This window comes from Spea bombifrons, chromosome 5 (assembly GCF_027358695.1).
Source record: "Spea bombifrons isolate aSpeBom1 chromosome 5, aSpeBom1.2.pri, whole genome shotgun sequence".
Classification (NCBI taxonomy): Eukaryota; Metazoa; Chordata; class Amphibia; order Anura; family Pelobatidae; genus Spea; species Spea bombifrons.
In genome coordinates this window covers 74,666,820-74,690,197 of record NC_071091.1, presented here as the reverse complement: position 1 = coordinate 74,690,197, position 23,378 = coordinate 74,666,820, and the positions used below count along the sequence as shown (strand labels likewise).

The following is a 23,378-nucleotide window of genomic DNA, read 5'->3' as shown; positions in this document are numbered from 1 at the left end:
GCACGGCCACTGGGACTCAGCCCGTATATTGTGCACGGCCACTGGGACTCAGCCCGTATATTGTGCACGGCCACTGGGACTCAGCCCGTATATTGTGCACGGCCACTGGGACTCAGCCCGTATATTGTGCACGGCCACTGGGACTCAGCCCGTATATTGTGCACGGCCACTGGGACTCAGCCCGTATATTGTGCACGGCCACTGGGACTCAGCCCGTATATTGTGCACGGCCACTGGGACTCAGCCCGTATATTGTGCACGGCCACCGGGACTCAGCCCGTATATTGTGCAAGGCCACCGGGACTCAGCCCGTATATTGTGCAAGGCCACCGGGACTCAGCCCGTATATTGTGCAAGGCCACTGGGACTCAGCCCGTATATTGTGCAAGGCCACTGGGACTCAGCCCGTATATTGTGCAAGGCCACTGGGACTCAGCCCGTATATTGTGCAAGGCCACAGGGACTCAGCCCGTATATTGTGCAAGGCCACAGGGACTCAGCCCGTATATTGTGCAAGGCCACAGGGACTCAGCCCGTATATTGTGCAAGGCCACAGGGACTCAGCCCGTATATTGTGCAAGGCCACAGGGACACAGCCTGTATATAATGTGCAAGGCCACGGGGACACAGCCTGTATATAATGTGCAAGGCCACAGGGACACAGCCTGTATATAATGTGCAAGGCCACAGCCTGTATATAATGTGCAAGGCCACAGCCTGTATATAATGTGCAAGGCCACAGGGACACAGCCTGTATATAATGTGCAAGGCCACAGGGACACAGCCTGTATATAATGTGCAAGGCCACAGCCTGTATAAAATGTGCAAGGCCACAGGGACTCAACCTGTATATAATGTGCAAAACCACATGCACTCAGCCAATATATAATGTGCAGAACCACATGGACTGAGCCTGTATATAATGTGCAGAACCACATGGACTCAGCCTGTATATAAATGTACAGAACCACATGGACTCAGCCAGTATATAATGTGCAGAACCACATGGACTGAGCCTGTATATAATGTGCAAAACCACATGGACTCAGCCTGTATATAAATGTACAGAACCACATGGACTCAGCCTGTATATAAATGTGCAGAACCACATGGACTCAGCCTCTATATAATGTGCAGAACCACATGAACTCAGCCTGTATATAATGTGCAGAACCACATGAACTCAGCCTGTATATAATGTGCAAAACCACATGGACTCAGCCTGTATATAATGTGCAGAACCACATTGACTCAGCCTGTATATAATGTGCAAAACCACATGGACTCAGCCTGTATATAATGTGCAAAACCACATGGACTCAGCCTGTATATAATGTGCAAAACCACATGGACTCAGCCTGTATATAATGTGCAAAACCACATGGACTCAGCCTGTATATAATGTGCAAAACCACATGGACTCAGCCTGTATATAATGTGCAAAACCACATGGACTCAGCCTGTATATAATGTGCAAAACCACATGAACTCAGCCTGTATATAATGTGCAAAACCACATGAACTCAGCCTGGGAGATGCAATTCCAGAAAATTCCCAACGAATCTTGAAAGTAATGCAGGGCTCACCCTGTAACCACTCCAGTGAGGCACAGATAAGAAGGAGCCATTTAGAGTAATGCCAGCTATATGTGGTTCAAAATCACTTCCACACACACATCATAACTGTAATGATCCAGAAAATAACTGAAGAAACTAGCAACCAGAACTCACAAAAAGGGGTCCCAGATAGGGAAAAGAGAAGGGAAAAATCCCTCTCAAGATGCACAGATGCAAAGAAACAATGAATATAAATAATGAAAGACAAGTAAAAAATATACATACAAACATATATTTATATCAGAAACCTATACTGTATATAAATGTGCATACCCACCTAATTATCTAGAATTAGGTGAAAAAAGCAATATGTAATGAATAATAAACAGATATTATTCAATAAATCAGCAATAAATGTAGGTAGGAAGAGGACTGACCTGCAGCTTTGGTGAGCAGCAAAGAAAGAGGAAGAGGAAGATAGTTAAGGAGTTTATATACCACCTATGTACTGTTTCTATTGGTTGTTTTCACTTGTGTTATTAACTCTTTCTTTGCTGCTGTTGGTGAGAGTAAAGGAAGATATGCAAAATACGAAGCCTCCTGTCTTGCCTTAAAATTATTAATGAGCACTTTATGGCAGAAAGAAGATGAAGTGAACTATAGCTATATAGAGCTTACAATGCATCTGTAAAAAAGGTAGAGAATATTAAATACGCTTTACTGTACTTTAATAAAAAAAAGGTCTATTTGGATAGAAAAAGTCTATAGTGAAAGTCACTGCCAACTTACTACAGCTGAACCATTTGACCTCAGAGATTCAAGGAAAGTGCTTCGATATCTCTTTATGATCACAGAAGCCAATAAAATTGATACACAAAATATGACTAAATCGATACAGCAGTCACTACAATATTTACATACGCACATACATGCACACTAACTGATTAATTCATGTGAACGCAAGAACTGCAAGGTTGGAGGACTGCATTGGTATGCGGGTCCCGTCAAAAAACTTGCAGGCGGTTTGTTGGGTGTTGCGGGCGGTCAGACAATGTACCTGCGGGTCCCAGTAATCCCTCGCACTCCCGCAAGGCTGCCTTCGCGTTGCTCGCACACAGCGTCTCTTCTCGTTCCGCCCAGGAACCCAGTGGAGTCACTTGAAGTAATGTGACTTCACATGACTCTGCTCCGTTCCTGCTTCTCCTGGGCAGGACAAGAGAAGAGATGCTGTGTGGGATCAACGCGAAGGCGGCCTTGCGGGAGTGCGAGGGAGATCTGCAGTTCAGGTAAGGGGGTGGGGAGTTTGTATGAACGAGTATGCGTGATTGAGGGAATGAATGAGTATCTGAAGGAGGGAATGAAATTCTTCACTATCTCTAAAAGCTGTGACCGAACGTTTGTGGGAGCAGGCGGGATTGAACACATATGTCGCGGACAGGAGTGAAACACACACGATGCGGGAGTGGGCAGTAGTGGTCAGAAATTCAGTGGAAGCTGGATTAAGAAAACAGTCCCGTACAGGGCTCTAGTGCAAGGCCCTTCTAGCATGGGATTAAAGGACATTTTACAGTCCCAGACATCCCATCTAAAGAAGAAGCAAGGTCTGGCTGATTGAAGGAGCCATTTAGCAACAGAAAAGCGATTCAATTGAAATCAATATTAGGTGCAGCCAACACATCTCCTGCACAGCAACTAGCAGGGGCATATGGGGGGGGGGGTTCTGTGGAAATCCCCAATTCATTTGCAAAAGAGACAACAAAAATTCAATGCGCACAGCTATCATATGCCTTAAAGTGCAGAGTGTCTCCTTAATCCTAAAATCTCACCTTCCATGGCTGCCTAAACATTGGGTTGTTCACTAGAAACAAATAAGAACCATGCAGACCAATAAATATTTTTCCTACTGGTCTTATATTAAACTATTCCGTGTGTCCCAGTATTCACGTCACTGTCGGTATAATGCAGGGATTAAGTATTAACCGATTCGCTGCTATAATAAGAAAAAAAAATAGAACCAACCGTCAAACAAATAGAAGAAGGACTGGTAAGTTTTTGTTGGCATCCATCACTCTCACCTAGAATACCGATGATGGTTACGGGGGTTGTCCGCCTCAAAAAGTGTGCCAAACGGTGTAATCATTTTGGCATACGTGCAGATAGAGGTGTTTTCAAACTAGAGTTTGTGTCTTTAGCTCAATTATCTTCCTATACGTTCCTAATCTGTGCTATAGTGTATAGACCCAATCTATGCCAACCCGGCCTCTGGATTATACATTAAATGTCATGCTTTGTTATTATAAAAAGATATGACAAGTGTATGATAAAGAGAGCCCTGCTCAGTGTTTTTAATCTAAATGAGGATTTGAAGGAAGCAAACGAGGACCCAATAGAGGAAACACAATGCCTGCTTTAGACCTCTGGCTCGCTTCCGGTCTCCAAAGCAGAGGGGTCGAGGCAGGCATTGGGGCCGAGACTGCACCTTCTGGCACAAACCTATAAAATACAAGTGCAAACACGAGACCGGGAAACTTTACGCTACACCGAGTTACACATATAGGGGTGGGGGCTAATGAAACTAACAAAACAATGGTCCATTAAGAACTAGTATTCAAGTTTACTGCATACAATGTGCATTTCACTCAATTCAACATAAATTCTCAATTTAACAAGCAGGATGGAAATGGCTTTAATGTGGGTATAGTTTTCACTTGTTTAATATTAACAGAAACTGGAATGTTATACATTCAACCATGCGGTTTTAATGGAGTCTTTTTAAGTCGGATTGTAATTACTTAAAAACACGTCTATATTTGCAGAACATACAAGTTCAAGGACTTCAGTGCCAACCTTCTAAACAAGCTAAACAATGTGGGATTGTGGAGGGCCCCAGCTAACATAAGGGGAGGCTAATTTATTGCCCTGCTAAAAGATTTTTTCCTCCTCTAGTCTGGAAAGTACCTTTCGGGCTTATCAAGTATGTAATCAGGACTAGAAGAAAACCCAAGAATGGAGCAGAATGAGCCAACTTCCTCAAAAAAGGTATACACACACTTCTAATTGGACATAACAGGATTATTTTTAGTAGCGTATTTTCCAGGAAGCTGTATTTGTATAAACATATAAAATAGGGGCTATCTACATTTCTGATGCGCATAATCATCTTGATTACCAACTAAATCAAATAATAAAAATATTCCTAGCAGAGGAGGAATACAGGGCAGAAGTCTCATTTTTCAAGCTCAATTAAAAAAAAAAAGAATGATTTAGGATGCACTGGTGTGGGGGGGGGATGGATTCAAGTGTTTACTTTGATATATATTAACGCTGCAGTGTTCCAACCAACAAGCATTCACCGTCTTTAAAGGACATGGCAGGTTAGATCCAACGTAGTCCTAGTAATAAGGAAATACCGGTAGTTCTCCATAGAATCCAACTGGAATATTTTAGTATTTCCTAACAGATAATTATATATTATGTGTTCGGAATAAAAGGCATCACAAGTAATGGAATCTAGCCCTGGATCTGTGTGTGTGAAATAGACACAAGCTGTATGAGATCTGCATTTGCCATAGTGGGTGTATACATATGCAAGATTTAAAAACACTCGCTTTTAGAACGTACAATCCGACCTCAAATTTGGACTTCTTGGAATGAAAGTTCTAAACACTACTTATACTTGACCCGGTATTTGTAGGCTCACCCAAACGTGAGTGTATTCCCAAGGGGAGCGGTATATACCATATTTGCCCGATTATAAGACGAGGTTTTTTCCAGAGCAAATGCTCTGAAAAATTCCCCTCGTCTTATTATTTATTGTTTTATATAGCGCCATCAATTCCGTAGCACTGTACAATGGGTATAATCTTATAATCGGGGTCGTCTTATAATCAGACCTCAAATAGGTCTGACTATGAGACTAAGATCCAGATCCCCCACAGCGATGCAGGGGACCTGGATCCTCCCGTGTTATGCCCCACCCCAACTTACCGGTGCTTCTGAGTCCCCGGTGCTTAGTCTGGGCAGCGTGTAGAGCTCTAAGCACCGGGGAATCAAATGCAGGGGACCAGGAAGGGGGCAGAGAAGACGGTCATGGAATCCTCAGAAAAAACGTACTGTGTTACAGTTTTCATATACCCTGTTTTTTTTGGGGGGGGTTTTTCTGTAAATGGGAACCAGATCACCTGTCCAGTTGTGATTATATCCAGTGTATATATATCTAGAATATTTAATACACACAATAAACTAAAATTATGTCTTCACGCTATCACCAGTACAAGCTGCTGGCTTATAGCCTACAAGTCTTCTTTTACACAGTATAAGCCAAAGTCTCTAGGAGGCTCACGCAGTCCTTCAGACATATTCAGCCTTCAAAAACAAGCTGGGAATGAATAAAAAGCACCAGCTTTCCACCCAAAAAAGCATTTTTGTTCTTATGACTCATATTCCCAAGCAATGAACCCGATGAGAACCAGGGGAACAGAGAGAAGCGATACATTTCCTACAGGAGCCTGCCAGTCTCAAGCAGGCTCTGACTTGACTCCAAGAAAAGCACTGGGAAATTCATTGTTCCTTTGGGTTAGCAAGTAATGATTTTGCTTTGCCAATGCAAGTTATTTGCATAATGCATTTTTTTTTATTTTAAGAACTGATATTAGGCATAAAAGGTTGGAAAATTCTTTACTAGAGCAACTGATCGAGTAAGATCCTAAGGCCAAGAGGCACGTGGGTTAAACACCATACTTTGACGTTCAGTTATCCTTTCTGAAATCCAGGCAGATCATTCCTTTTTAGATAGTAGAAAGTATGGAACGATTTAAGATGCCAACTACCCTCTTCCCCTCAGGCAGACATTAGGAAAACGGTTTACTTGTCAGGCGCTCTTTACAGCCAAGACTGACAGAGTGAACATTACATGAAATAAGGGACTACATCCTTAAGTGAATGAAGTAAAAGCATTTTGTTGTCAGGATTCACATGGTTTCAAAGATAACCGTCCTTTTCAGTTGAAAAACTCATGAACTGGACGTATACTGTATTATCTGTCATCGGTTCATTAAAAAGGAATAAAAAGTTTTTCTTTACTCTTCAAACAGCTTCCACCCAACCTCCTTTTTCCTAGAAGTGTGTTTTTCCGTGAAACATGCCCCGGGTGCCTGGCTTGTGCCCCTTTCAAGTGACTGCCAGCGCGCCCCAACATTAGAAAAGTGTTGGCAGGGGTCAACTGTGAAACCGGGAGAGAAGGCAGATGGAGTACTGGTGGTACATGGCAGTACTCAAAAGTTCAGAATTACAGCTTAACCAAACACTTAAAAGGGTAAAGCTGGAGTTTCCTCTCCCAGACCTTACTTTACATTATTAAGTGCCAACCCAGTGAGGTCCTGCTCAAAGAATAGCTGGACCGGCCCTGTATAAAGCATATGCAAATCACAGACCACTTTGCGTGAAGAATGCGTTATTCAGCCATCTCAGAGACATTCATCAGGGATAGCACTATGCAATAAATAGCAAATTCAGGCACTTGAAACCACAAGTCTTTATTTGAACAATTTTGCTTAAAATGAACAAAACAAACAAGTGTCGTAGAGGTTTTAGTGAGTCAACCTATTGTACTCTCTGGTAAAAGCATTAAAACAGCAAAAAGGGTAATCCAAGAGGGAACTTTAGTTTCTATGCAACATGGTGTGACCTCCTGAATTAACCATGGGATAGACATGTCCACAAGGAGGCCAAGAATAGCATAGGGTTACCGTCAAAAAGAACAGTAAATGAAAGGCAAAGTAGCCCCATCTGCTCATCTACGAACAAACGACCAGATAAAATGCGTTTCTAAAGCAGCTCTGACTCAGCCCCCAAGAAAAACAAATGATTTCTTGGAACTGGATTACTTGGAAGGTTAAAAAGCATATTCCTTATAATTAGCTGGCTTCACATTATGTTTTCATCACAGACTCATCTATCCAAGTAGACATTAGTATTTCGCAACACTGTTTTGACACCATAAGGCTAATTAACATATACACTGATCTTATTAAACCCCGAGTCATTAATAGGATGTAGCGTACCACACTCAATCTTAATCACATTGAGTCTTATTGCAGCTGTAATCTGTGCCAAGCGATGCCTTCTGAACAGCCACAGACCGCACCATCATTTAATGAGGTGCTCTGTATAAGAGAGCTAGTTAAATAGCCTGTTGGCAGCCGTTATCTAGATTGGCTTGACCTTTAGCGAACTGAATTCTAAACGGGAAGAAAACCAGGGCATAATCAGGCAGATTAAGGCAGGGCTTTAAAAACACAAGCGGAATCCCTGCGGGTCACTTAATTAATGCTTTAGAAATGCGATGCCACCGTCTCCCGGGACTTCCATGATTTCAAATGAAAGTGCTTTGCACAAACCGTTTCCTCGCTTGTGGCTTGCACATTTTGGTTTTCAGCATGATTCAGTTGGGACCAATTCATTTTATTTTGTGTACTTCTGAGAAACCGTGTCATTCAATTGTCAGGAAATGGTAAGGCGCATGAATCAAGCTACGCTCATTATGGAGGAAGCTAATTCCTGCCTTACACAATTTTTGTTTATGAAGACCCACTTGGAAAAACACTAAATAAAACAATACACACCAAGCAGACGTAGATCACAGTATACAAGTATTCTGCACTTATTGCCAACAAATTCTAGTTTTAGAAACCAATGTTACAGAATTAACACTGTTGGGATTTCAAATGCATTAATAGTAATAAATACATTATGCTAGGATGGCTTCAGACAGGTGGGTATTTGACCTCCTCCTCGGAATTAATATTTTTGATCTTATGTAATATGCAAAAACGTCATTTTTAATAGTCAGTAAACACTTTTCTTTTACATAGGCGTACAAAGCACTTCAATCATGCATTTGAAACATAATGTACTTACATGGACTAACATCTCTGTATCTGTTCCGATTTTTGTTTTCAGGATTCTTTGCTATTTTATTGGATGAAACAGGCGATTTACACTTTATTTCCTGAAACAAAAAAGGAAAAGACATATATACTGATGCAATGATGATGAAGAAGAAGAAGAAAAAAAAACAATCAAACAGGTCTGATCAAAAAAATCAATGGTGTATGTAGTACACAGGATCTGTAGAATTGAGGAGATGGTTCCGTACTTTTAGGACCCGCCATAAAAACAACATACCAGGCTAAGTACATGAAGTAACAATGGCTTCCTGCAGGGACAGACTTTGGCCGTTGGCTGCATATGCCAAGCCACCTGATCTGCTGCTATTGGCCATTGGCTGACAAGGCTTTGCCCAGTGTGCCAGATGGCAGGTTCCCACCCGGCTCTTGGAATCTGTCCACACCTGAAGAAAAGTAAGATATCACAACCTGAACACAAGACTAGTTTCTTAACAGGGAACAGACATTGCTAGCAGCTGCGTCCAGAGATGTACCTGAGAGGGCATACCTGGGAACTTCCTAGTGTTCCCTGCCTGGATTTCAACTATTTGTTGCCACTGACTGGCCGCATGAAGAACCGAGCCAGTGCCGGAGGACCGCATAGGACTTGCACAGAGGTGTGTTTGGCAGAACAGATCTCATGTATGGTATTTAGCTGGGTCAAAATATGTGGGGAAAATTCTGTAGAATTTATTACATTTTATATACATATATTATACACAAGGGAATATTAAGGGACTGTGTAATATCCATTAACACAAAATCATTTGGTTGACAAAACCCTGAAAACACTAAAACCAGTTTATTCCACTTCCAATCCTCTAAAGACTATGGCAAAATGCCAATTCAGGGTAAATATGCAGAAAGAGATAGACACACACAAACACACAATGGGGCTGATGGCAAATCTACATTTATTTTCTACAGAAGATTTAGGATGAATGCAAATTAGAAATGACTCCACTTTGTGGGCTGCGTGGGAAATTAATGATTAATCACAATCTGTACAGGGACAGTAATTATGGGACAGTATCGTTTCCTGCCCTACTCCAGTTAAAAATGTCAGTTTTTCCTTGTTAACTGAAAACGGGAAGAGCAGGTAGCGTGATCTGACAATCGTGACAATTCCAAGGAGCTACAGTTTGTCACCAAACATGGCAGCCCCAGATTTACCTGGCTGTATTGCTCTGGCACTACCGTCGATTTTACGGTCATTTCATTTTTTATCAGAATCAGTTTTATGGGAATAACTTGCAGTTTTCATTTTTTGTTTCCTAAATTTGTGGGCATTAACGATACGGAAGTGAATTTACTATTGTTAGGTACCAATATTGGTGGATAATATTGCTCAAAAATAGAAGGGCTTCACACTGCAGTTGTGTATGAATTGAGGATCAGAGATTTACATCAAAAATGGTATGCTGTGGTCAACAGCATCTTTAAAAACAGACATATCAAAATATGGAATGTGACCGAAAAATACGGACACAAAGTATGCTGAGAAATCACGTCTGCTGACGAAGCAGAGCAAACAAGAAGAAGAAAGCGAAAGCAACCATACTTCCTGGATATTCATCGCTGAATAAAACCAGATGGTCTGTCTCTTTAAACAAATGCTTTACCATGCATGTGGGACTCAATGATTTGATGGTGTAGTGGATGGAGCAATGCTTATCACTGAAGGCCAACACACACACACGCCAGCCTCACCAACGCATAAAAAAAAAAAAGCGTGAGTTCTGTACATAATGGCAGCTGATCCCCGGTCTCGAGTAACTCTCTGCTCAATATCCATGAAACAGCTTTGTCATTGTGGCTAAGTTAGCATCATTGGGCTGAGCATGCGTCAGCAGGTCAACGTCACAAAATAGTCCTCCCACTCAAGACTAGTCTAGCCATCAGTACAGCCTGGCAAATGCCCGATGGGCTAGCGACCAATGGCACCTTCCACGTCATCACATTGCAGTTTGTGCAGAGGATCCTGTCCTGTGTGCACACTGCAAAGCATGAGAGCATATCACGCAGCAGCATACACGTCACTGGAGTGCCCGCTGGCCTTAAAGCTGCAGGACAATTTTTAACTCCCAGTCTGGCCCTAACATCTCTATTTGTAAACCCAAGAGAGAAAGCTTCCAGTAGAGGATAATGAATTCCAGGCTTTGAACCCAACTAATATAAAACTTTCCTTAAATCATGTTAAAAAGAAATAAAAAACTGTGCCAGTTGCACCAATACATAATTTTGATGGTACAATGAACACTGTACTTGAGTATTGTTAAACCAGCATATTTCAGAACTGATAACTCCCGGTGTGCTAAGAAACCCATAACCCCCAATTTAGATAAACATTCAACCTGTATAGTCTGTCTACATGGAAACATCCACAGCAGTAATGCATTAAATCTGTTTCTTCACTACAGGATACACATTCTTCCCTGACACAGAAGAAGCAGACGTCCTACTCTTCTATGATCAGACTATCCAAGCAGTCAGTGACATGAATACTCTGTCACTGAAACCAATGGGAATAGTATCCACGCATGTGTGCAGGGGGTCTCTACCGGCAGTGTTCACTGAGCCAGTGCTGGAGCTGACCTGAAGAGAATATATCGCGCAGGGAGATATGCTGAACACACGTCCTGCGCAATGTTCCCTCTAATTTTTCTTAGGTGGTGTGCGCGGAAAATTTCTCTTGTGCAAAAATTTTCCCAGAGCCAAACTTTTGTGCGCACAATATGCTTCTGCAAATGTTAAATTTTAATTGTTATTCTATATTTTTGGTACAGCTCGCTCATGGTTAATAACACTACATTATAGTGTGATAATATGGTATTAGTTACACAACAGTATTACTTACTGTAATGTTTTTTTAAAGGTGAAATTCTCACTGCATAAGTAAAGTATGAGCGAATCACGAGCGGAGGCTCCAGGCCACATAAAGGATAAAAAAAAAAATTGGGAAAAACTGTTGTGTGCAGGGGCGTACCTAGAGTATTTGGCACCTGGGGCGGATCCTGTACGTGGGCCCCCCACACACACTCTTTAAAACTGCATAGCTTCTATCGTTAGGCAAACATTGACAGGGGTACAGCATAACTTATTATTTACTAAGGCAGACATTGACGGTGGTACAACATAACACCTATCACTATATACTGAAGCAGACATTGACCGTGTTACAGAATAACTGCTATCATTATATACTGAGGAAAACATTGACGGTGGTACAGCATAACTGCTAACATTATATAGTGAGGCAAACATTGACAGTGGTACAGCAGAACATCTATCACTATATACTGAGGCAAACATTGAGGGTGGTACAGCATAACTGCTATCATTATATACTGAGGCAAACACTGACAGTGGTACAGCAGAACATCTATCACTATATACTGAGGCACGCATCGACGATGGTACAGCATCTCACTATATACAGAGGCACACATTGACTGTGGTACAACACAACACCTATCACTATACATTGAGCCAGACTGACAATAATGCAGCATAACCCCAATCACTATATACTAAGCCAAACATTGATGTGGTGTAGGCCTACCACTTTAGTGTCTGGCCTAGTATAACATATGATAGGAGTGAGATTGCTGTTAGCAATTCTATTTTTTTGTTCAATTTTGGTGCGTTAACCACATCTTTATTAAAAGTAAGTAACACCAAAATTGGACAGAAAAATTCAATAACAATATTAAATAAATAAATATAAATATATTATATATATATATATATATATATATAATAAACAGCAATCCCACTCCTATCATGCCCAGGTTCTAGCATGTACTGGTTGCTTGGGCATGATAGGAGTGGGATTGCTGTTTATCGCAAGGGAGCGGGATCGGAGGTCCCGCTCCCTTGATTTCTTGTAAGACGGTTAGAGGGAGATCCTAAGCAATGAAGGGAAATGTGTGGAGTCTCTAGACCACCTACCAGTCTCTCTGAAGGCCATTTCCCCCAAACTCGGAACCTATGCAACATGCTCAATTATCAAATATAAAACATGGCCACATTGCTGTCACAGACATAATGCAGCAAAACGGAAAAGCTTTTGAGAGCCAAATCCTGTCTAAACTCCACTAGACTAGCAGATCTCATATTTAAAGTTTTCAGAGCATCTACAGTCAGTTTCAGGGCTGGATAAAACGATGGAGAAACTTGGGAACTACACGGACAATTCAGAGCCTACTTGGCTACCTGGATTCAGGCGTTTATTGAACCCTGATCCCTTTTGTTGACATGGGAATTAATACAAACAATGGTTTACATTATGGGCTTCATTAATCATTTTACTTGTAGCTGCCCTCACCGTGAAAACTGCCTCCGCCACAAAATTCTTGAATGCAACACAAGCATTCGCAGTGCATGGAAATAAAAGCAATCGGTGCCAAGAAGTGGAACTCTCCAAATTAAGGACATTCAACATATTGAGTGTTACACAATCTAGTAGCAATATAAAACCAAGACTTACACCGAACACCTAAAGGTAATGTTTAAAAGGGAAGTGCAAATATAATAAAATTCCCCTCAAAGTGTTTAAAGGAATTACAGTAGTTAGCACTCCTTGTAAAATGCAATTATGTTTATCAGAAACCCAAGCCCTTGGGAGTTCTCCAGAAAAACATGACGGAAGTTCCCTGCAGCGCTGTTCTGATAATTAGCAATATTGATATCGTACACACAAAGCCTATCCCTCTAGAGGAACCTTCGGTTAAAGCAGAATGGATGTACATGCAATGAGATCCGAAAACCACACAGATGGGCCGGGGTGCGATAAAACAGAGGTATACAAATAGATAACCAAGAGGTTACTGCACACAGTGAATAAATTAATCTTTAAAAAAAAAAAGGAACTGACTTTTAGGTCAAAGTCCATGAATATTACATGCTTAACTGTGTGCACACACAGATGCCTGGAGAAGCTCTAAGAGCCATGGCTTGCGATTTTTTACCCATATCTTGTAGGTCTCTGAGTGCATCCACAGGCACAAATGAGTAAAATGTGGATGCCAAAAGCCTACATTTTGGATATAGCGCGGGGAGCAGTCCTCCTAACATCCTGTTTACAGTGTCTCCTTTTCTTAAGTTATTGTTCCTCTGTTAGCAACCGATTCATTCTGGTTTGGGGAAGGATGAGAGGACATGACATCAGATTGTAAGTTTGCGAGCAGGGCTCTCTCCACCTAACATATCGGTTTGTCTTCGTCTGTCAATTCAAAGATAACAACAACAACACATTCATCGATATGCTAGTCCTGCCACCTTTTAACAAAGATCCCCGTTAAAAGTTTTATTCAAATTCTCTAACAATTATACTTAAACAAAAAGCTATAGGTAGATCTGAAGAATAAAAAAAAATAAAAATCCGTTCCCCTTTAATTAGAACGGCTTAGAAAATAAATACATATGGTTTCAATCACTTTTTATCCAAGCAAACGTCTGAATCTCAGAATCTGCTGAAGTTCACTCTAATATCACTTCAAGTTAAACAGAACTTAACACTTTTAATGACAGTGTACCCATTAGAGCAGTGGCGGTTGCGTAACGGGCATTCAGCCACCCCAAGCCCTCAGTGGGGCTTCCAGGTCTGGGGTTCCACGTGGAGAGAGGGATGAGTTCCTTATAGTTGGTCTGACATATTTTGCTTAAACAAACGTCCCACCAATATCAAACTTCTTTCCAACCTCACCAGTAATAGACAGCGGCTCTGCTCGGGAGCAGCAAAACAAATAGGTGTTACCGTATTTGCTCGATTATAAGACGACCCTGATTATAACACGACCCCCCAAAATCTGAATGTTAATTTAGGAAAAAAAGAAAAAGCCTGAATATAAGACGACCCTATAGGAAAAAAGTTTTACCAGTAAATTTTAATTCATCTAAACTATTACATTTTTTAATAAAAGCTATGATTGAGAAAAACATTTTTTTGTTTTTATTTCCTTGTATTTTCCAACCTGCCCCCCAGTTATACACATCTGCCCCCAGGCTTACCACTCCAATAATGCATGATATGATATGCCTTTTAACCCTCTATATGCCACTGTGCCCCATGATATGCCTTTTAACCCTCTATATGCCACTCTGCCTCCAGAAATGCCTTTTACCCCTATATCCCATTCTGGCATTTAGGGGGTTAAAAGGCATATTATGGGGCAGAGTGGCATTTAGGGAGGTATAAGGCATTTCAGGAGGCAGAGTGGCGTATAGAGGGTTAAAAGGCATTTCTGGAGGCAGAGTGGCATTTAGGGGGTTAAAAGGCATTGTATAGAGCACTCTGCCTCCAGAAATGCCTTATACCCCTACATGCCACTCTGGCATTTAGGGGGTTGAAAGGCATATTATGGGGCAGAGTGGCATTTAGGGAGGTATACGGCATTTCAGGAGGCAGAAATGCCCTATGTCCCCATTTAACACCCCCCCACACACACACACACACTTACCGGTGCTTCCAATTTCCTGTTGTATTGGCGGGGCAGCGGGTTGACGTCCACGCAATTCGGGGCAGCCGGAAGGAGGTGGAGTTGGCAGCGGGGGTTGTCTGCGTCCATCATGCAGACCTTCCCCGGCTGTCAGAGATCGGAAGAGTTCCCCGTGCCGGTGCTGCACTGGTGCGGGGAACTCTTCCGATCTCTGACAGCCGGGGAAGGTCTGCACGATGGACGCAGACAACCCCCGCTGCTAGCCACACCTCCTTTCGGCTGCAGCGTAAGTTGTCTACGCGGATTGCGTAGACGTCAACCCGCTGCCCCGGCAATACAGCAGGAAATTGGAAGCACTGGTAAGTGTGTGTGTGGGGTGGGGGAGTGTTAAATGGGGGGGGGGGCAGAAGGATCCAGGTCCCCTGCAGCGGTGCGGGGGATCTGGATCTTAGTCTCATAGTCAGACCTCTATTTGAGGTCTGATTATAAGACGACCCCGATTAGAAGACGAGGGGTATTTTTCAGAGCATTTGCTCTGAAAAAAACCTCGTCTTATAATCGAGCAAATACGGTAAGTTGTTTAGGGCAGCCACATTATTCCAACTAGAAGAAGAGTTTAGAAAGAATTATTGTCAACGTTGTAGAGTGGTCTAGACCTAGGCTTAGGGCAGCAGACCCTCCCCCCTGCTCAGTTATACAATAAAGGACCGTGCGGACCACCATAGTGCGTGTACCTGCGCCGTGCACCCTTCTAACATATCCCAGCATATATAACGCATGGCGTCTGCGCAGGGAGATGCAGTTACTACCTCAGTAGGACAGACTAAGGGGGATGCCCTTCTAAGTACACTCCTGGAAACTGCGGTCCTCATAATGTTAGAGGTTTTAACATTAGCATCTACAAAATAGCATACATACCAATGCAATTAGGACAGTTAAAACTAAATGTTTAGTTACCACGGCTACCATAAAAACAATGTACTTCGGGATTATAATATTTGTCCCAATGCACTACCATGGGATGTAATTATCATCACTGGCAAGATTGGATGTGTTTACAGTTGAAAAAGTAACCCCAGGTCACTCACCCCCTGCAGATCCAATAAAAACACTTCACTCTGCAGTATAATAACCTGTTTTAAAATGCCAGATGGTTTTGTAATGGACTATTCACATGGTCATGTACAGCGTAACACTTCTTCTAAAAAGCAAACACTAGTTTCTCATGATTTAATAATTTATAATAGCACCATCATGTTCTGCAGCGCCGTACAACGGGTAAGCAGGCATTACGAGCAATGCATCACATAAATCGGACTTCTAAAAGGTAAGGAGGGCTCTGCGTGAAGGAGCTTACGCGACAACAAGGTGAGGACATGTTACAAAGAAGAGGTCCCAGGGAAAATGTTTGAGTTGGACCAGCCACGCAACCCATCCCGCTACAAGCCCTTAGATTAGCAACTAAAATTATGTCGCTCTTACATATACAGTAACCATACTTTATATACGGGCTTCTCTTCTACAAGGAGATAACCACCAGTTCACTACTACATATACGTACCTATAGCTTACGTTAACCTCTTAAATGCCACTTAAACCAGCATTGCAACTCTAATCATCTGAACCGTCTACCACTGTTTAAGAAAGCCCAGAATATTATATATATATATATATATATATATATATATATATATATATACACTGTACCCATTAAACCTATACAGTATACATGTAAGCAGCAATATAGAATTCTATATTATAACGCAGATTCTTATCAAATAAGACAATAACTACTAGTCCAGTGACTCGTACATGTCAAACATTAGAATTTCCTCGGAACTGACGTAAATAAAAGGTATATATCCTGAGAACCTTAAAGGTTAAACTAGGTCAATGGAGAAAAGCTGGTACACAAATGCAAGGAATGAATTCAGAGGAGGAAAAAGTGGACCATTACAGAACAGGGGAGAAAATTCACTATATTGGTCAATCCATAATAATAATAATAATAATAAAATATATAAACAATATTTTACTAACCAGAAAAGCACAGAATTACACAATGCACATAAAAATGCATTGTAATGTATGTACAGTTACTTTATTTAAGCCTAAATTAGAATGATATGCCTTCACTCTATTGCTATATGTCATAACTGCCATTCTATATATACTGATGTTCTATAAGCTTGCAATAAGGACTCCTGTGACAGCTTGATGCTTACTGCTCTTACCATACACTTTTTCAAACTATAACGTAAACGGAAGAGTTATGTACACATGTTGATGACATCATACCTACAGTACAAATATCACCTAGATCTTCAGTATAGCTGGAGAGGAGAGCCAGCTGATGAATGTATTACAATGACAGCACAGGAGCATTACCACCACTTGAGCTTACATACACACAAACACCTGTATATGCACAATTATTCCCATGGTGTTCATTAGTCACGTCACATATATACATATATATATATATATATAGATATAGATATATACACAATAACACACGACTGTGTAAAACAGATCACCTTTCCATGTCAGCACCTCCTCCAGCCCGCATTATGACACGCTAGGAGAAATACCAGCGACTCCTCAGACACACAGTGCCAGGGAACAGCCATACTTACAGCATAGAGCGGACTCCAGCGGTTCTCCTCGTCTATCTTGCTGAACGCCTTCTCCATGTCTCCTTGCCTCGTCTCGCTCACCTATCTCACCATACACTCCACATCTCCTTCCGCGCTAACTCCCCAGACTACATCCGCAGCTACGGGAAGAGAAAAGAAACAGCCGACGGCACTAATCTGCGACACAAACCACGGAATCAGCCTCCCTAACCACACCCCTTTCCGGTTATCGCTCCGCCCCCTAACGATCTTATTTGCTTGCAATCAATACGGTAACTGGTGTATATAAGCAACGCCCCAACCAACAGCGAGCTGCCACTGTGGTTCCTGGATAATACTCATAACCCCTCCTCTTCGGACATCCACGGGACTAAGGTACACACGTATAAAAACCTGTGCGGCCATTATGACTGTGGGCAACAGAGAGTAAAGAACGGGCCCCTTACAAACCACGGTGATCTCCGGCTCATGCCGAATAATCCGCAAGTGTGACTGCAGATGTGTCCGGGCACTTGGGCTCCTATAATGGAAAGCGTGATAGCATCCTGACAGCCTCCTCCCAAACCCGTATAACCTCTTACTGCGTATCAGAGCTGAGGCCTATTTAAATCGCTGTGCGTTTCCACCAAATAACCCCAAAGAATATACTCGGCAATAGTGGTTCCAGATTTGGCGCTATAAGCATTCTTTGGGGAGGGTCTATAGAGACCCCAATGCAAAGAGAGCTCCCATTGGTTAAAAAGGGAGCACATTTGTACCACTAACCCATTCCAGTACCCAGTGGAGCAAAACATCGGAAGAGGTGTTTCGCTGCAGCTTCTCCCCAATAATCTTTTTTTTTACAGGTTTAAACAATTACAAAGTAACATGCATTCTCTTTTGTAACTTTATATCTTTTTTATGTTGGCCCGATATTCTCGTCTGACCATAACCATTTTATTAATCAAGCAGAACGTGGTAAATGTAATGAAGATGAAACAGGTGCCTTTTCGGTGCAGTAAGTATTCCTGGAAGCAGGCTTCTTCATACTGATCTCATGTAGCACATCTGAGAACTCAAACCACTTCAGTCCCCGGAACTGAGCACTTAAATCACTTTACTATATTAATATAACCCCCTTTTACCCCCACGACACATGCTACAGAACTAACTGAACAGTCACTCAGAAACAGGTTTCATTTCCTGACGGTTTTTTGTTCAAAGACTCCATAATATGGAGCAGCTCTGGAACATAATAAGATTACTCAGTAACCCAGTAACCGACAAAGGCGGACTCGGTGCTTTAACACGCCTGGTGGTCACCGCAGTAAGATAGTCATCAGAAGGGATTATGGCTAATGAGGACAAGATGGTCATTCTGAAGATACAACCTAGATTATTACATCAATGTATGTGTATGTATTAAACAGACAGATCATTCAGCATATATATAGACCAATCAGCCATATGACCATCTGACTAATATTGCATAGGTCCCCTTTTGCAACCAAAACAGCCCTGACCCGTCGAAGATGTGCTGTTGTATCTGGCACCAAGATGTTAGCAGCAGATCCTTTAAGTTCTGTAAACTGCGAGGTGGGGCTTCCGGATGCATCCTGGTGCCACGTGTTCTCCAGGTAAGCGACGCACCCGGCCATCCACGTGATGTAAAAGAAAATGTGGTCCAGTTCTGCGGTTACACAGCCCATACTCAACAAACTGCGATGCACTGTGTGTTCTGACACCTTTCTATCAGAACCAGCATTAACTGGTTCAGCAATTTGAGCTACAGTAGCTCGTCTGTTGGATTTGATCACACTGGCCAGCCTTCCACCCCATGTGCATCAATGAGCCTTGGCTACCCATGACCCTGTCACCAGTTCAATGATTCTCCATCCTTCGACCAGTTTTGGAGATACTCTGATCCGGTTGTCTAGCCATCACAATTTGGCCCTTGTCAATGTCGCTCAGATCCTTGCACTTGTCCATTTTTCCTGCTTCTAACAAACTTTGAGAATGAAATGTCCACTTGCTGCTTAATGTATCCCACCCACTGACAGGTGCCATGATAACAAGATTATCAGTCATTCACTTCACCAGTCAGTGGTCATGATGTTATGGCTGGTTGGTGTGTGTGTGTATATGTATATATATATATATATATATATATATATATATATATATATATATATATATCGTATTTGCTCGATTATAAGACGACCCCCCAAAATCTGAATATTAATTTAGGAAAAAAGAAAAAGTCTGATTATAAGACGACCCTACAGGAAAAAAGTTTTACTAGTAAATAATAATTCATGTCTATTTTTTTTTTGTTTTTAATTTCCTTTTATTTACCAACCTGCCCCCAGTTATGCTCATATACCCTCCTATATGCCACTCTGCCCCATGTTATGCCTTTTAACCCCCTATATGCCACTCAAAATGCATGGTTTTCAATGGGCTTAGGGACCGCCATTGTCCTTAAAGGGTTAATGAAATTATTGCCCAGAAGAATCCGTGCTCTGTAGGATAGACAAGCAAAATATTCAAAGTGTCCCTCTTGCCCTCCCCAGTGGACAGCCGTGCTTATAGGATTTAGGTTTTGCATATAATTGTATATTGTCCAAGTAACCAGTAAAACATAGGATCCATATACACTCACTGTCCACTTTATTAGGTACACCTGCTCAATTGCATGTTAACACAAATAGCTAATCAGCCAATCACATGGCAGCAACTCAATGCATTTAGACATGTAGACGTGATCAAGACAACTTGCTGAAGTTCAAACCGAGCATCAGAATCAGGAAGAAAAGGGATTTAAGTCACTTTGAACGTGGCATGATTGTTGGTGCAAGATGGGTTGTTCTGAGTACTTCAGAAACTGCTGATCTACTGGGATTTTCATGCACAATCATCTCTAGGGTTTATAGAGAATGGTCCGAAAAAGAGAGAGAGCATCAGTTGTCTGGACGAAAATGCCTTGTTGATGTCAGAGGAGAATGGGCAGACTGGTTCGAGATGACAGAAATGCAACAGTTAGGCTAGGTTTCCACTTGGGTTTTTGTCCGGCGTTTTTTTCTTGATGAAAAACGCGAGGAAAACTGCCAAGAAAACTGCCACTGCATTTACCTGCGTTTTGGCGTTTTTTCTGCAGTTTTTTCTGGCGTTTTAGCCTTTCTGTGGAAATTGCTTTTTTTGACCTTAGGCAGTTTTTCCAGCCTTTACAAGTTAGAAGTTTCACCCAGCTAAAAGGGATTAGGATAAATGGCAAGTATCTGCCCTCTCCTGATGTCATTTACTTGGTAGACCCTTGTGTCTCTTTTCTGTGGTTTGTAAGGCATGCTTTATTTCGAATGTCTGCTCCTCTGGGAAGATTGGCCCCAAATGATGGTGCAAATTGTTTGCTGTTGCTTTTGGCACGCAGGATCCGGTCGCGTATGTTTGTAATGGCATGTTTGTTCCAAATGGTGTAAAATTCAATATGAACCAGTCCAGGACTTTGTTTTGTGTGAAACTGTTTGTTTTCAGCCTATTTCTCGTAGGACACACAGATACTGGGTCCATCCTCTGCATTGTAACTGTGGAAAAAACGCCATAAAAAACGCCAAGGCAATAAACCCACATGGCTTTTTCATGGCGTTTTTTCTCTCCCATAGACTTCTATTGGAGAAAAAAAGCCAAGATTTCTTGCAAAAAACGCCAGAGTGTCAACATGCTGCAGTTTTGAAAAACTGCCACAGAGCCCAAAAAAGCAGAAAAACGCCAAAGAGGACTGAAAAAACGCCAAACAGAAAAACGCCAAGTGGATATGGCATTGTGCGATTTCCTATTGAATTACAGCTAACATCTGGCTGCAGCCGTTTTTCACAAAAAAACGCCAGGTGGCGCTATTGGCGTTTTTATAGGCGTTTTTAGCAAAAAAAAAACCAAATGGAAATCTAGCCTAACTCAAATAACCACTCGTTACAACCAAGGTACGCAGAATACCACCTCTGAACGCACAACGCGTTGAACCTTGAAGCAGATGGGCTACAGCAGCAAAAGACCACACCGGGTGCCACTCCTATCAGCTAAGAACAGGAAACTGAGGCTACAATTCGCACAGGCTCACCAAAATTGGACAATGGAAGACTAGCAGTATGTTGCCTGGTGTGATGAGTCTCGATTCCAGCTGCAACATTCAGGTAGCAGGGCCAGACTTCGCCGTAAACAATATGAAAGCATGGATCCATCCTGCCTTGTATCAAGGGTTCAAGCTGGTGGTGGTGGTGTAATGGTGTGGGGGACATTTTCTTGGCACACTTTGGGCCCCTTAGTACCAATTGAACATCGTTTAAGCGCGACATCCCACCTGAGTATTGTTGCTGACCAAGTCCATCCCTTTATGACCACAGTGTACCCATCTTCTGATGGCTACTTCCAACAGGATAATGCACCATGTCACAAAGCTCACGTAATCTCAAACTGGTTTCTTGAACATGACAATGAGTTCACTGAACTCCAATGACCTCCACAGTCACCAGATATCAATCCAATAGAGCATCTTTGAGATGTGGTAGAGCAGGAGATTTGCATCATGGACATGCAGCCGACAAATCTGCAGCAACTGTGTGATGCCATCATGTCCATATAGACCAAAATCTCTGAGGAATGTTTCCAGCACCTTGTAGAAAGTATGCCACGAAGAATGAAGGCAGTTCTTAAGGCAAAAGGGGGTCCAAGTCTGTACTAGCAAGGTGTACCTAATAGAGTGGCCAGTGAGTGTAGACAGAGGCTTAGTTAGCATTTAGCTTGCAATGCAGCAGTCGTATCATTGAACGAATCAGGCACTGAGAATAAATTATGTATCTGTTATAAGATCTTATACCAGATACATAAGTGTATACCAACACGGTGATCTTATACCAGATACATAAGTGTATACCGCACGGTTACCTTATACCGGATACATAAGAGTATACCGCACGGTGATCTTATACCAGACAAATAAGAGTATACCGCACGGTGATCTTATACCGGATACATAAGAGTATACCGCACGGTGATCTTATACCAGACACATAAGAGTATACCGCACGGTGATCTTATACCAGACACATAAGAGTATACCGCTAGGTGTTCTTATACCAGATATATAAGAGTATACCGCACGGTGATCTTATACCAGATACATAAGAGTATACCGCACGGTGATCTTATACCAGACACATAAGAGTATACCGCTAGGTGTTCTTATACCAGATATATAAGAGTATACCGCACGGTGATCTTATACCAGACACATAAGAGTATACCGCTGGGTGTTCTTATACCAGATACATAAGAGTATACTGCACGGTGATCTTATACCAGATATATAAGAGTATACCGCACGGTGATCTTATACCGGATACATAAGAGTATACCGCATGGTGACCTTATACCAGATACATAAGAGTATACCGCTAGGTGTTATTATACCGGATATATAAGACTATACCGCACGCTGATCTTATATCAGATATATAAGACTATACCGCACGGTGATCTTATATCAGATATATAAGAGTATACTGCACGGTGATCTTATAACAGATAGATAAGAGTATAGCGCATGGCGATCTTATACGCGATATATAAGACTATACCGCACGGTGACCTTATACAGGATACATAAGAGTATACCACTAGGTGTTCTTATACCAGATACATAAGAGTATACCGCACAGTGATCTTATACCAGATATATACGAGTATACCGCACAGTGATCTTATACCAGATATATACGAGTATACCGCACGGTGATCTTATACCAGATATATAGGAGTATACCGCAC

General features: G+C 41.9%; 1 protein-coding gene across 2 annotated transcripts in view; it reads right to left on the bottom strand.

The window, feature by feature from the left end:
* PTPN2 (protein tyrosine phosphatase non-receptor type 2) overlaps positions 1–17,822 on the bottom strand; it is a 34,273-nt gene extending 16,451 nt beyond the window's left edge. For both annotated transcript variants that reach the window (XM_053466198.1, XM_053466199.1), the window contains exons 1-2: positions 17,580–17,822; positions 8,475–8,565 (exon numbers count right to left, since the gene is read on the bottom strand). In XM_053466198.1, the coding sequence (XP_053322173.1) occupies positions 8,475–8,565; positions 17,580–17,636 (148 nt within the window). In that variant the 5' untranslated portion in view covers positions 17,637–17,822. The remainder of the gene's footprint in view (positions 1–8,474; positions 8,566–17,579) is intronic.
* Positions 17,823–23,378: the final 5,556 nt, after the last annotated feature.